Source organism: Lolium perenne, chromosome 3 (assembly GCF_019359855.2).
Source record: "Lolium perenne isolate Kyuss_39 chromosome 3, Kyuss_2.0, whole genome shotgun sequence".
NCBI classification, from domain to species: Eukaryota; Viridiplantae; Streptophyta; class Magnoliopsida; order Poales; family Poaceae; genus Lolium; species Lolium perenne.
Genome location: NC_067246.2, coordinates 198,748,947 through 198,761,412, shown reverse-complemented (window position 1 = coordinate 198,761,412; position 12,466 = coordinate 198,748,947). Strand labels below are relative to the sequence as shown.

The following is a 12,466-nucleotide window of genomic DNA, read 5'->3' as shown; positions in this document are numbered from 1 at the left end:
CTATTGCTGTAGACAGTGAACTTGCACGAAATTTAAAGTAAATGCCACGACGAAACTGGGCGTCCTTTTGAGCGAAACCAAACACTGGAGTGAAACTGGATATGGGGAGAGCATCGAATGGATCCATTGGCTCGTGCTGAAAAGGTGTGAAACATCGGTGAGATTCGACGGAAAACGAATCCGTGACGACGGCAAGGAACAGCGCAAAATCAACAACTTCACGGGTTGATCTTGCGTCGTCGTGGGCGTCGCGTCCGAGCATCGTCTTGGGATGAAGCCAGAAGCAAAGTTGAAGCTGTTGGTGGTGTGCTTCGAATGGTGCAGCTAGCTTGTGCTGAGGTGGTGTGTGTCACCGGCGGCGTTCGTTGGAAAAAGGGACCGCGACATGTGAGAGAAACAGCGTAACTGAACTAGTTTTAGACCTGACTTCGCTCGAAGATTGCGTCGTCTACAGCCGATGAAAACGAGTGCCTCCAAAACGAAAATTGTAGCCCTCACTCCCAGATATCGAACGATGTGAAGATCGCGTGCTGGCGTGGCCTGTGCTGGCTGTGAGGTCGGTCGGAAGATGGGGTGTTGGGATGCAAAACTGTGCCGGTTTTTGATTTCGATTTCATTTTTGAAATCGTATCTCCTTCTCAACTAGAACCAGAGATGCAAGAGCACGTGCAGGGGATGAAGGAAAGGTGGCTGCTCACCCTGGGGGTCGCCGTTGAAGAGGAGGATGCGGCGGGGGAGGTGCCGGCGACGAGGACGAAGGGGTGGCCTGGGAGGTAGACGATAGAGGGGCTCGGGTTGCGTCTGCCTTGGCGTTCTTGGAGCTCCGGGAAGAGGTGCAGGTCGAAGAGGAGGCGATGTGGACGCGCCCCTGGTGCTCAGGTATAGACTAGGCTGGCCATGGCCATGGTGGTGGTGGACGGCGACGTGTGCTGGGTTTGCACCGAGCGGAAGAGATGGTGGCGGCGGCTACTGTTTGGAGGAGGAGGAAGAGGGGAAGGTAGGGTTTGGAGCTGCTGGTGTTTGCTTAAGAGGGGGGCATGGTAGCCGGTGGATGGAGAGAAAAGGAAGACGTGGAACTCGGGAGTTGCTTATTTACCTGATATGGGTGGTGGCTCACGTGTAAAGAAGAAGGAGAGGGGGTTGGCTTGCATGCTATTTTTGGCTGGGTTGGGTTAGATGGTTAGATTAGATTGTTAATGGCTGTAGCGTTAGGTTAGCTTAGGGTTTTTCTCTTTCTTTTTATTTTCTATTTTTATTTTCTTTGTAACCAAAACTGTTTTCTGAAAATTTGAGAAGGGTAGTGTTTGAAGTATTTGAATAGGGAAGAATATGAGATCAGCTCAAGTTATACCATATATGGTGGCTTGAGTAAGAAAGAGAATCGAATTAAAAGAGAGAGAGAGGCATAGAGAAAGTTAAAAGAGATTGAAATTATTTGGTCTTCAAATATTTGACAACCCTAATGGGCTCATCCATTTGAGAACCATCTCAAAGAACTAAAAATAGTTTCATTGCAAAAAGAATGAGAGGGGAGGTTTATATACCAAACCATATAAGAATTTTGGCATGACCTATTTGAAAGTAGGTCAAGAGAGGGAAGGAGGTTTGGCTTGTGCTTTTCTTGTAACATCACAAGTGGTGAGATGAAACAAGAGAGAGAAGGAGGAAGAACAAAGCCATAACATATAGAGCAACAAAACCAAATGCAATTTATTTAAAAACCAAAGGTGACATGATATGACATGCATGATGAAAAGATGATGCATAAACATGGAAAGTAAAGATGGTAGCTCACTTGGGATGTTACAAACGCCCCCCCTTGAAGGAATCGCGCCCCGAGATTCTCAGGAAGAAAAGAAAAAGGACGGGTACTCGGAACGGAGTTGATCTTCACGTTCCCAGGTTGCTTCTTTATCGGAATGGTGCGACCACTGCACCTTGAGGAACTTGACAGAGTTGTTGCGAGTTCGACGTTCAGCTTCATCAAGAATCCGAACGGGATGCTCTTTGTAGGAGAGGTCTTCTTGGAGGTCAATGGACTTGTGATCAACTGCACGGCCCGGATCTTTGAAGCACTTCTTGAGCTGTGACACGTGGAAGACATCGTGCACTTTTGAGAGCTTCTCAGGAAGTTCAAGGAGGTAAGCGACTTCACCACGCTTTGCTAGAACTTTGAAGGGACCAATGTATCTTGGCGCCAGCTTGCCTTTGATACCAAAGCGATGAGTACCCCTCATAGGAGTAACACGAAGGTAGGCTTGATCACCAGGATGATATATCATATCACGGTGCTTGCTATCATAATAGCTTTTCTGCCGAGATTGTGCTATCTTCAGATTGTCACGAATGATTCGCACCTTTTCTTCAGCATCGTTGATGACATCGGGGCCAAAGATTTGCCTTTCACCGGTTTCAGACCAGTTTAGAGGTGTTCTGCATTTGCGACCATAGAGAGCTTCGAAAGGTGCCATGCCCAAACTGGCTTGATAGCTGTTGTTGTAAGAGAACTCAGCGAAAGGAAGGCATTCTTCCCATTTCATGCCGAAGGAGATAACACAGGCACGGAGCATGTCCTCGAGAATCTGATTGACTCTTTCGACTTGCCCACTCGTTTGCGGATGGTAAGCTGTACTGAAGAGCAGATTAGTTCCCATAGCTTTCTGAAAGCTAGCCCAAAACCTGGAAGTGAAGATACTTCCGCGATCAGAGCTTATTTCCAAGGGACCACCATGAAGAGAAACAATCTTTGCAGTGTAGAGCCTTGCCAACTGACTAGCAGATATTGTCTCTTTGACAGGAAGGAAGTGAGCAACCTTGGAAAGACGGTCGATCACCACGAAGATAGCATCATTGCCTTTTCGAGACTTTGGAAAACCAGTTATGAAGTCCATCTCAATCTTATCCCATTTCCACACAGGAATCTTCAGGGGTTGGAGGACACCGATGATAACCCACAAGTATAGGGGATCGTAGCAGTCTTCGCGGGAAGTAAATCCCAATTTATTGATTCGACACAAGGGGAGACAAAGAATACTTGAAAGCCTTAACAGCAGAGTTGTCAATTCAGCTGCACCTGGAAACAGACTTGCTCGCAAGAGTTTATCAGTAGTAACAGTTTTATAGCGATGATAGTGAAATAACAACAGCAGAGTAACAGAGACAGCAGTAGTGATTATAGTAAACAGCAGGATTAAAATACTGTAGGCACGGGGACGGATAACGGGCGTTGCATGGATGAGAGAAACTCATGTAACAATCATAGCAGGGCATTTGCAGATAATAATAAAACGGTGTCCAAGTACAAAGCAATCAATAGGCATGTGTTCCATATATAGTCGTACGTGCTCGCAATGAGAAAATTGCACAACATCTTTTGTCCTACCAGCCGATGGCAGCCGGGCCTCAAGGGAATCTACTGGATATTAAGGTACTCCTTTTAAGCGAATTTTTTTTAAATAATACGAATTTTTTATTTAATTCTAGAAATAGCGCGCGATTTCAAAAAAGTGCAAAAGTGTGATCTGGTCGGTTAGCTAATGACCGATCGGTCAGTAGCAGGCCGATTCCCAGTCGGCTGCTGCGCCAGTGTCACGTCAGAACTAGTTGGTCGATAGCTGACCAATTGGCCAGCTACAGACCAATTGGCCAGCTACCGACCGATCGGCCAGACCAGTGTATGGATTTAGTTTAGGTTTATTACGAGTGATATCTCCTAGCACTTCTCCCCCATTATTTTCCTGCCACCGCTTTCCCGCCATATCTTCTCCCTCTCCTGCTCACACCGCCGTGTTTCCCTCCCGCCCTTGCCGCCACCCTTCCAGCCACTTCTTCCAGCCATCCTTCCCGCCACTCCTTCCCGCCAAGCAGCAAGACAAAGAGAGCTGCATCGTCAAAGGGCAAGAGTGCCAACTGCTCGAAGGGCAAGAATGCTGCACCGCCGGTCATTCCATACTTATTACAAATTCATTGTTCACTACATAAATTACAGTAACATAGTTTCACATTTGAAATTGCAAAGTAGTTCCATACTTATTACAAATTCATTGTTCACTACATAAATTACAATAACATAGTTTCACATTTGAAATTGCAAAGTAGTTCCATACTTATTACAAATTCATTGTTCACTACATAAATTACAATAACATAGTTTCGCATTTGAAATTGCAAAGTAGTTCCATACTTATTACAAATTCATTGTTCACTACATAAATTACAAATAAGTTCCGAAGTAGCGCCTCGCCGCCTAGTTTCTTCCCCTCCCGCGACGTCCCCTTGTGCCTCGCTGCCCCCTTCCTGCTGGGCCAGTGTCGAAGGTTGGACAATTAGTGTCCCAATGACCAAATTGATTGCATAGAAAACATTGTCTCGTTGGCCCTCCAGCTTCAGATTCATCCATATCATTCCGACTGCGTGGCGGGAAGAAGTGACGGGAAGGATGGCGGCAAGGGCGGGAGGGAAACACGGCGGTGTGAACGGGAGAGGGAGAAGATATGGCGGGAAAGCGGTGGCGGGAAAATAATGGGGGAGAAGTGCCAGGAGATATCACTCGTAATAAACCTAAATTAATCCATGCACTGGTCGGATAGTAGCTGGCCGAACAGTTGGTAGGTGGCCAATTGGTCTGTAGCTGACCAATTGGTCAGCTATCGACCAACTAGTTCTCTGACATGACAGGGGCATATCAGCCAACTGGGAATCGGCCTGCTACTGACCGATCGGTCATTAGCTAACCGACCAGATCACACTTTTGCACTTTTTTAAAATCGCACGCTATTCCTAGAATTAAATAAAAAATTCGTATTATTTAAAAAAAAATCGCCTCCTTTTAATAGAGTACCGGAGCAAAGCATTAACACTTCGTGAACACATGTGATCCTCACATCACTACCATCCCCTCCGGTTGTCCCGATTTCTGTCACTTCGGGGCCATTGGTTCCGGACAGCGACATATGTATACAACTTGCAGGTAAGATCATAAAACAATGAATATCATGATGAAACAATAACATGTTCAGATCTGAAATCATGGCACTCGGGCCCTAGTGACAAGCATTAAGCATAACAAGTTGCAACAATATCATCAAAGTACCAATTACGGACACTAGGCACTATGCCCTAACAATCTTATGCTATTACATGACCAATCTCATCCAATCCCTACCATCCCCTTCGGCCTACAGCGGGGGAATTACTCACACATGGATGGGGGAAACATGGCTGGTTGATGGAGAGGCGTCGGTGGTGATGATGGCGATGATCTCCTCCAATTCCCCGTCCCGGCGGAGTTCCAGAACGGAGACTTCTGGCTCCCGAGACGGAGTTTCGCGATGTGGCGGCGTACTGGAGGGTTTCTGGCGATTTCGACTTCTTGGTCGCGATTTTTAGATCGAAACCCCTTAAGTAGTCCAGAGGAGGGCGTCGGAGGCCGGCCGAGGGGGCCACACGCTAGGGCCGCGCGCCCCCCTCCTAGGCCGCGCTGCCCTAGGGTGTGGGGCCCTCGGGCCTCCACCTGGCTTGTCCTTCTGGCTCCGTGAGTCTTCTGGAAAAGTAAGACCTTTCGCATAAATTCCGAGGATTTTCCTGAAAGTTGGATTTCTGCACAAAAACGAGACACCAGAACGGTTCTGCTGAAAACAGCGTTAGTCCGTGTTAGTTGCATCCAAAATACACAAATTATAGGCAAAACAATAGCAATAGTGTTCGGGAAAGTAGATACGTTTTGGACGTATCAACCGGCAGGTCTCTGATGTTCTGCTTTGACACGGCGACAAACATCACACTCTGAGACATAGCGAGAATATCACTTTTCATCCTAGTCCACCAATAGGTAGACTTGATGTCGAGATACATCTTTGTGCTTCCAGGATGTATAGAAAGAGGAGTGTCATGAGCTTCTTTAAGAATGAGGCTTCTCAGGTTTGAATCCTTTGGAACAACGATTCGACCTTGGAAGAAGAGAGTTCCTTTGCCATCGATAGAGAAGGACTTGTACTTGGGCTTGTGCATGTTCTCTTTGATGTTTTTGATACAACCATCTCTTAACTGTCCGGTTCGTATCTTATCTTCAAGAGTTTGCGTGATCACCAAGTTTGCAAGGTAGCCTTGGGGAACAAGCTCAAGATTCAATTTCCTGAATTCTTCATAAAGAGCAGGTTGACTTTCTTGAATCATGAGGTTGTTGCAATATGATTTGCGACTAAGGGCGTCTGCCATGACATTAGCTTTGCCTGGAGTGTAGTTGATAGAAAGATCAAAGTCCTTGATGGTTTCCATCCATCTCGTTTGACGGAGGTTCAAGTTGGGTTGGGTGAAGATGTATTTGAGACTCTTGTGGTCGGTAAAGATCTCACATTTGTTGCCCAACAAGTATTGGCGCCATGTTATTAAAGCATGTAACACGGCTGCAAGATCGAGATCATGTGTGGGATAGTTGAGTTCATGCTTTTTCAACTGACGAGAAGCATACGCCACAACTTGACGTTCTTGCATGAGGACAGCGCCTAGCCCATGAAGAGAGGCATCACAGAATATCTGCAAAGGCTTAGAAGTATCTGGAAGAACAAGGACAGGTGTGGAAGTGAGCTTCTGCTTGAGGAGGTCAAAGCTTTCTTGACATTGAGGAGACCAAAGGAACTTCTTGTCTTTCTTCAGGAGATCTGTAAGAGGCTTGGCGATCTTGGAGAAATTCTCAACAAAGCGGCGGCAGTAACTTGCCAAACCGAGGAAACTTCTCACTTGCTTGACATTCTTCGGAGGAAGCCATTCAACGATTGCCTTCACTGTTTCAGGATTGACAGTGATGCCTTTTCCCGAAATGACATGGCCAAGATAGACGACTTGAGGAAGCCAAAATTCAATTTTAGAGAACTTGGCATAGAGACGATGTTCACGAAGCTTTAGGAGGATGAGGCGAAGATGCTCTTCATGCTCCTCATTGGACTTGGAGTAGACAAGGATATCATCGAGATAGACTACCACAAACTTGTCGAGGTACTCCATGAAAATGTAGTTCATCAACCGAGAGAAAGTGGCAGGGGCATTAGTGAGGCCAAAGGACATGACGGTGTATTCATAGAGGCCATAGCGAGTTTTGAAGGCTGTCTTGGGTACATCCTCCTTGCGGATTTTGATTTGGTGATAACCGCTTCTCAAATCCATCTTAGAGAACACAGTTGCACCCGCAAGTTGATCAAAGAGCTCATTGATGCGAGGAAGAGGATATGTATTCTTGATCGTTTTCTCATTGAGAGGGCGGTAGTCAACCACCAATCGATCAGTTTTATCCTTTTTCTTGATGAAGATGGTAGGACATCCCCATGGAGAAGTGCTTGGCTGAATGAAACCAAGTTTTTGCAACTCATCAAGCTGCTTCTTGAGTTCAGCCAACTCATTTGGACCCATTTTGTAAGGCCGCTTTGAGATAGGAGCTGTACCAGGCTCTAGTTCAATGACGAACTCAACAACCCTGTCAGGTGGCATACCCGGAAGTTCTTCAGGAAAGACATCAGGAAAATCGCAAACCACCGGTATAGACTCAAGTTCCGGAAGAGAGCTAGGATTCAAAGCGAAGAGCTGAACGGAAGGTGTCTCAGAAGGTGAATAGACTATGTGGCCTGTCGAAGTAGGAAGGGAAACTGAATGCTTGGCACAATCAATAACAGCTTTGTAGGCCTTCAACCAATCCATGCCGAGAATGACATCAATGTCTGAACTACCAAGAGTGAAGCAAGAAACATACAGCTTCCGATGAGAATTTGATTCCCATGGCTTATCTTGGAAACTGTCATCTGTGCTCCCGGGGAGTTCACCGTGAGGTTACTGGGCAGTGGAACCATAGGTAACTCATGCCTTTGAACAAAACTTGAGGAGACGAAAGAAAGTGCCGCTCCTGTATCAAACAGAACTTTTGCTGGGATCGAGTTCACAGGAAGAACACCAAGCACGATGTCAGGTGCCCTTTTTGCTTGGACAGCTGTGACATTGTTCACCCATACACTTCTCGTACCAGGCTTATTGTTATAGTTGAAAGCCTTTGACGGAGCAGGAACACGAACCATCGCCTTTGTTGGAGGGCAAGGTTGTATTGGAGGATGCTTGTTTTGGGGACAGTGAATTGAAATATGTCCCAGATCACCGCACTTGAAACATGCTCTTGAGGAAGGATTAGGACCCATTGGTCTTGCTAGAACTTCAGAACTAGGCCTTTGCTGAGCATCAACACGGTGACTTTGCTTAGCTTGATTGCCAGACCTTTGATGAACTTGAGAGCCCCTTGGAACAACAACAGGGGTGGGAGGGCGGGAAACAAAACCACTCGGTTCAGGCATGTAGGTGGGTTGTGCAGGAGCAGCATAAGGAACCCAAATCCTACGTTTCCGAGGAGGCATAGCAGTTGCTGAGGAAGAAGCTGCTTCACGAGAGCGCTTACGAGACTCTTCTAGCATTGCACGACCATACTCTTCTTGGAGCGCTGTGTTAACGAGCTCCTCAAAGGTATTGCACTTGACCAAGAGTATAGCATACTTGATCTCCGGATTCAGGCATTTGCGAAACATGGCTTGCTTTTTGGCATCCGTAGATACCTCATCTCCAGCATAACGAGCCAGTTTTAAGAAAGCATCTCTATAAGCCAGCACAGTGTTGCTGCCTTGAGACAAATTGCAGAACTCTTCTCGCTTTCTCTCCATGATGCTGTCAGGGATGTGATGACGCTTGAAGAGTAGCTGAAACTCATCCCAGGTAATGATTGCATCTGGTGCTTTCATCAGCAGATGATTGTCCCACCATGCGGCTGAAACTCCACGAAGAAGATATGTCACATAAGGAACACGGTCCTCATCAGCCACATGTGCCACACTGATAGACTTTTTCATCTCGCGTAACCAATCATCAGCATCAAAAGTGACATCAAAAGTGTGCGGGTTGAGCTAGAGAAACTCCTGAATAGTGACACGTGCATTGCCACCATTGATTCTGTCTTGGCTTATCTGCATCTGATTTAGGACTTGCGCCATTTTAACCAGAGCTTGGTCCATTTCAGGTGGAGGATCATCTTCACCACTCTCCATTCTGAGTAAAGACACCAAGGTTAGCACAATCATGGATAATGAAAAACCCAATATTAGTGCTTAACGGGAACTTCAGAAGATAACAAGAGACATGACATAGCTATCATCAATGTACAAGAATTCAAGCACACGAGAGCTAGCCATAACATGTAGAAGGTTAGCCGATAGCAACAATAATAGTTCACAAATCTCGCAAGATAGTGATATGTAGCTATACAGAATTTTAGCATTAACAAGTGTCAATATGACTTGAGTTTTGCATTTTGGAAGATAACAACAAGGCATAAGTTTGACGAAACAACTCCGAACAAGGAAGGTTGATGTATGCACTGGAACAAAGAAGTGGTCGAGATAGCACCAAAACTACGGAGAGAGCATGTTGGCATGAAAATACCAACATTGCAAAGGAACAGATTATATGGTGGAGATTGATAACAGATGATATTGAATTAACCATAGTACAGAAAATTTTCAAAAACACTTTTCCCTATGGCACTATGGTTTCCCCGAACACGTCCAAGCCTAGGTGAAACAAGATAAGAATAGAGTAAAACCGTTGCACGTCCTTACCAGAGGGTGGGTGGGTGGGGTAAGAAATAAAATGAATTCCTACTCTCGCGCATAAAATTTTCCTATGTAGCTACTAAAATATGAGTTTCTAGACACAACTTCGTCCGCTGCAAGGGCTCCTAAAGGCAGTCCTGCTCAGATACCAAGTCTGTAAGCCCCAGGAGTAGGAAAACCTAGAGCGCGCATGTAAGAGGGGTTTATGTGCATGAGGTCACTACAAAGGACCGTGAGGTCGCCTCGCATTCCCAAGCATATGGGTAGGCCAAGCAACAGCTTGACACGCCCATGCACACAACACCCACCTCAAAGGCTCACGATAGGCTTTCCAAACCTGAGTGCTTCACCTTCGTGTGCACTTCACACATACACACACTGTGCACAGGATACGAGGGTAGAATACAGCTTGAATATCACAACATGACTATATACGACACAAAAGATGGAAATAAGGTTCATATATATAGCAACGCTCTAATGAGCAAGATCCAAATGACACTCAGAAGGGAAACATATCCCATCAATACATCATACATAAGGTAGCCAAATAGTCTGGGTACAGACAAGATCCAAATTGGACTAAGAGTCCTGAAGATAATCAAGCGGTGTTCCATAACCAACAAGCCACAGGCTGCTGCCTTAGGAACGATCCTGCTACGCAACGAAGTCGTCGTCCGTGAACTCGACAAAATAGCCACCTGCGTACTCTTCATCATCTGTCGTACCTGTTTGTCGAAAAGCAGGTTCCGGAAAAAAGGGAGAAAAACGAGGGTAAGTACCAATGGCACGTACTTGCAAGACAAGACCAGCTATGCTTGCTGGTGGGCGGTGTAAACTTCGCCCGGCTATATGTGGAGTTTAGCGGCAGCAAAGCAACTAACCAATAGAGACACGCTACAACTTTCGTCTATCAGAGAAGATGAGTGAGCGCATAATCTAGCAGTTATATACTCTGCAAACATAACCCAGCCAATGCGATTCCCCTTCGCCAAAAGGTATTGCAAAGGCACACACACTTTTGAAAGAGTTTTATTAGCAAATTTATTAGCAACATGCAATAAGGTGTAAGTTGTTCTATGATCGAGTTTAACATCTCCAAGTCGTCCATAACCGCGGACACGGCTTATCGATAAGATCTCACCCTGCAGGGATGCACTACTGTACCCATACACGCATGTCCGACTCCACAAGCAAGGGTTTTGGGAAAACTTGCCAGCGAAACCTCGCATCACAACCCCTCCCTTCACCACAGACCAAGTCCAAAAAGCCACCTATCTAGGTTAAATCCGTTTCAGAGCCCGATCGGAAACTCCGACGCGGACCTAGCTGTTTGCGTCTACGGCTTTCGGATGGAAACAGTGCCCGCAGAATGAACCCATCCTCAACAATACGTACCGCGCCTACGAGCGTGCAAGAGACAACAGGGTTACAAGGCACAAAAGGCTTCCCCAAAAATAACTCCATAACATCAGACCACAAAGAAACAAGCTTGCATGCCCGGGAGAAACAAAACGTTACGAACTAGTTGTGGCACTTGGACAGTGGAAGCAGTTCTGGTAATAGGTCGAGGGGGGCCCCAGTGAAACCTCCCACGTGTGGTTAGTGCGCTCAGTCTTGGATCAGAAAACAAGAACTCGTCCTAATTATAAAATTGGACACAAGTGAGCCATGGTAAAACCAAATATACAGCTGACCCACCGATGCCTCTTCTTATCCATTTTAATATTATCATTAGGGTGAGCCATGAATATCTCCAACAACAGATATAGCAAGTAAAACAACTACCCAACAAGATATCCCGAACATTTCGAGATATCAACAAGAACCCTAAACTCGCCTACGACTCGCAAAGCTGGCAGACATCAAACAACAGGTAGGGCGAGGAGGTGTAATTCGGTGATATAGGGTAACAGGTGGAAAAGGACACGTGACACAACAGAATCGCAACATAGGGATAGCAATAGGTCAAAAGAGCATGAAAATGTAAAATAGGTGAAGGGGTGGGCTCGCCTGTCAGATCAAAGGTAGAAGCACCGACACGATCCTCCTGGGGGTGCTCGTACTCCTGCTCGAACTGCTCTGCGTCGGTGTCTACTCGAGAAGAACCAAATAGCACATACAAGGAGAGTAATAGCACAAATCAATAAAAGTATGCAATGCGCAATATGATGCATGATGACATGGCAAGATGATATGTGCAAGCCAAATTTAAGTGAGGTGCTCATAATTCACATGAATGATAAACATCCTCACATATAGTTTTAATTCAATTTGCAAGTTTTATTTGGACAATTCAGAGATGATGCCAATGATGCATGACAATGTGATATTTGAATTACTCATGTTTTTCTGATACAAATAGATATAAATTTTTTCCAAAATGGAGTTATGGAGTAGGAGTTATGAATTATGCCATATTAACCAATTTAATTCAGATTTTAATTATGTCCAAATTTTAATTATTCGAAAGCCAAAATAAACTTAATATTTGGAAGGTACATAATTTTCTGATCAATTTGGATATAAGTTTTGTATGATTTGGATTTAGGAAAAGCAAAAATTAAATAGTTTGAAATTGGTCAGGGAACAAAAACAGAAATTGTAAAACTGAAAAGGAAGACTACGAACTGAATTTTGACAGAAACTATTGCTGTAGACAATGAACTTGCACGAAATTTAAAGTAAACGCCACGACGAAACTGGGCGTCCTTTTGAGCGAAACCAAACACTGGAGTGAAACTGGATATGGGGAGCATCGAGTGGATCCATTGGCTCGTGCTGAAAAGGTGTGAAACATCGGTGAGATTCGACGGAAAACGAATCCGTGA

The 12,466-nt window shown here is 45.4% G+C and overlaps 1 protein-coding gene across 1 annotated transcript; it reads right to left on the bottom strand.

Annotated features, from left to right (window-relative positions):
* Positions 1-638: 638 nt before the first annotated feature.
* Positions 639-8,876, bottom strand: LOC127339754 (uncharacterized). Its single transcript, XM_071827434.1, has 4 exons — positions 7,742-8,876; positions 7,270-7,616; positions 1,895-2,813; positions 639-868 (listed from the first exon to the last, which is right to left on the bottom strand). Exons 1-4 carry the CDS (start codon positions 8,874-8,876, stop codon positions 639-641), a joined length of 2,631 nt encoding a protein of 876 aa, XP_071683535.1.
* Between the last annotated feature and the right edge of the window lie 3,590 nt (positions 8,877-12,466).

Bases quoted from the DNA above. Each gene is read 5' to 3' on its own strand.
- LOC127339754 (XM_071827434.1), bottom strand. From the start codon at position 8,876: ATGAAAAAGTCTATCAGTGTGGCACATGTGGCTGATGAGGACCGTGTT. The intron at 7,617-7,741 runs GTATGTTTCTTG...CTACTTCGACAG, and splicing joins TCAAATTCTCATCGGAAGCT to GCCACATAGTCTATTCACCT. The intron at 2,814-7,269 runs GTGGTTGACTAC...CGTCTTTCCAAG, and splicing joins AGGATAAAACTGATCGATTG to GTTGCTCACTTCCTTCCTGT.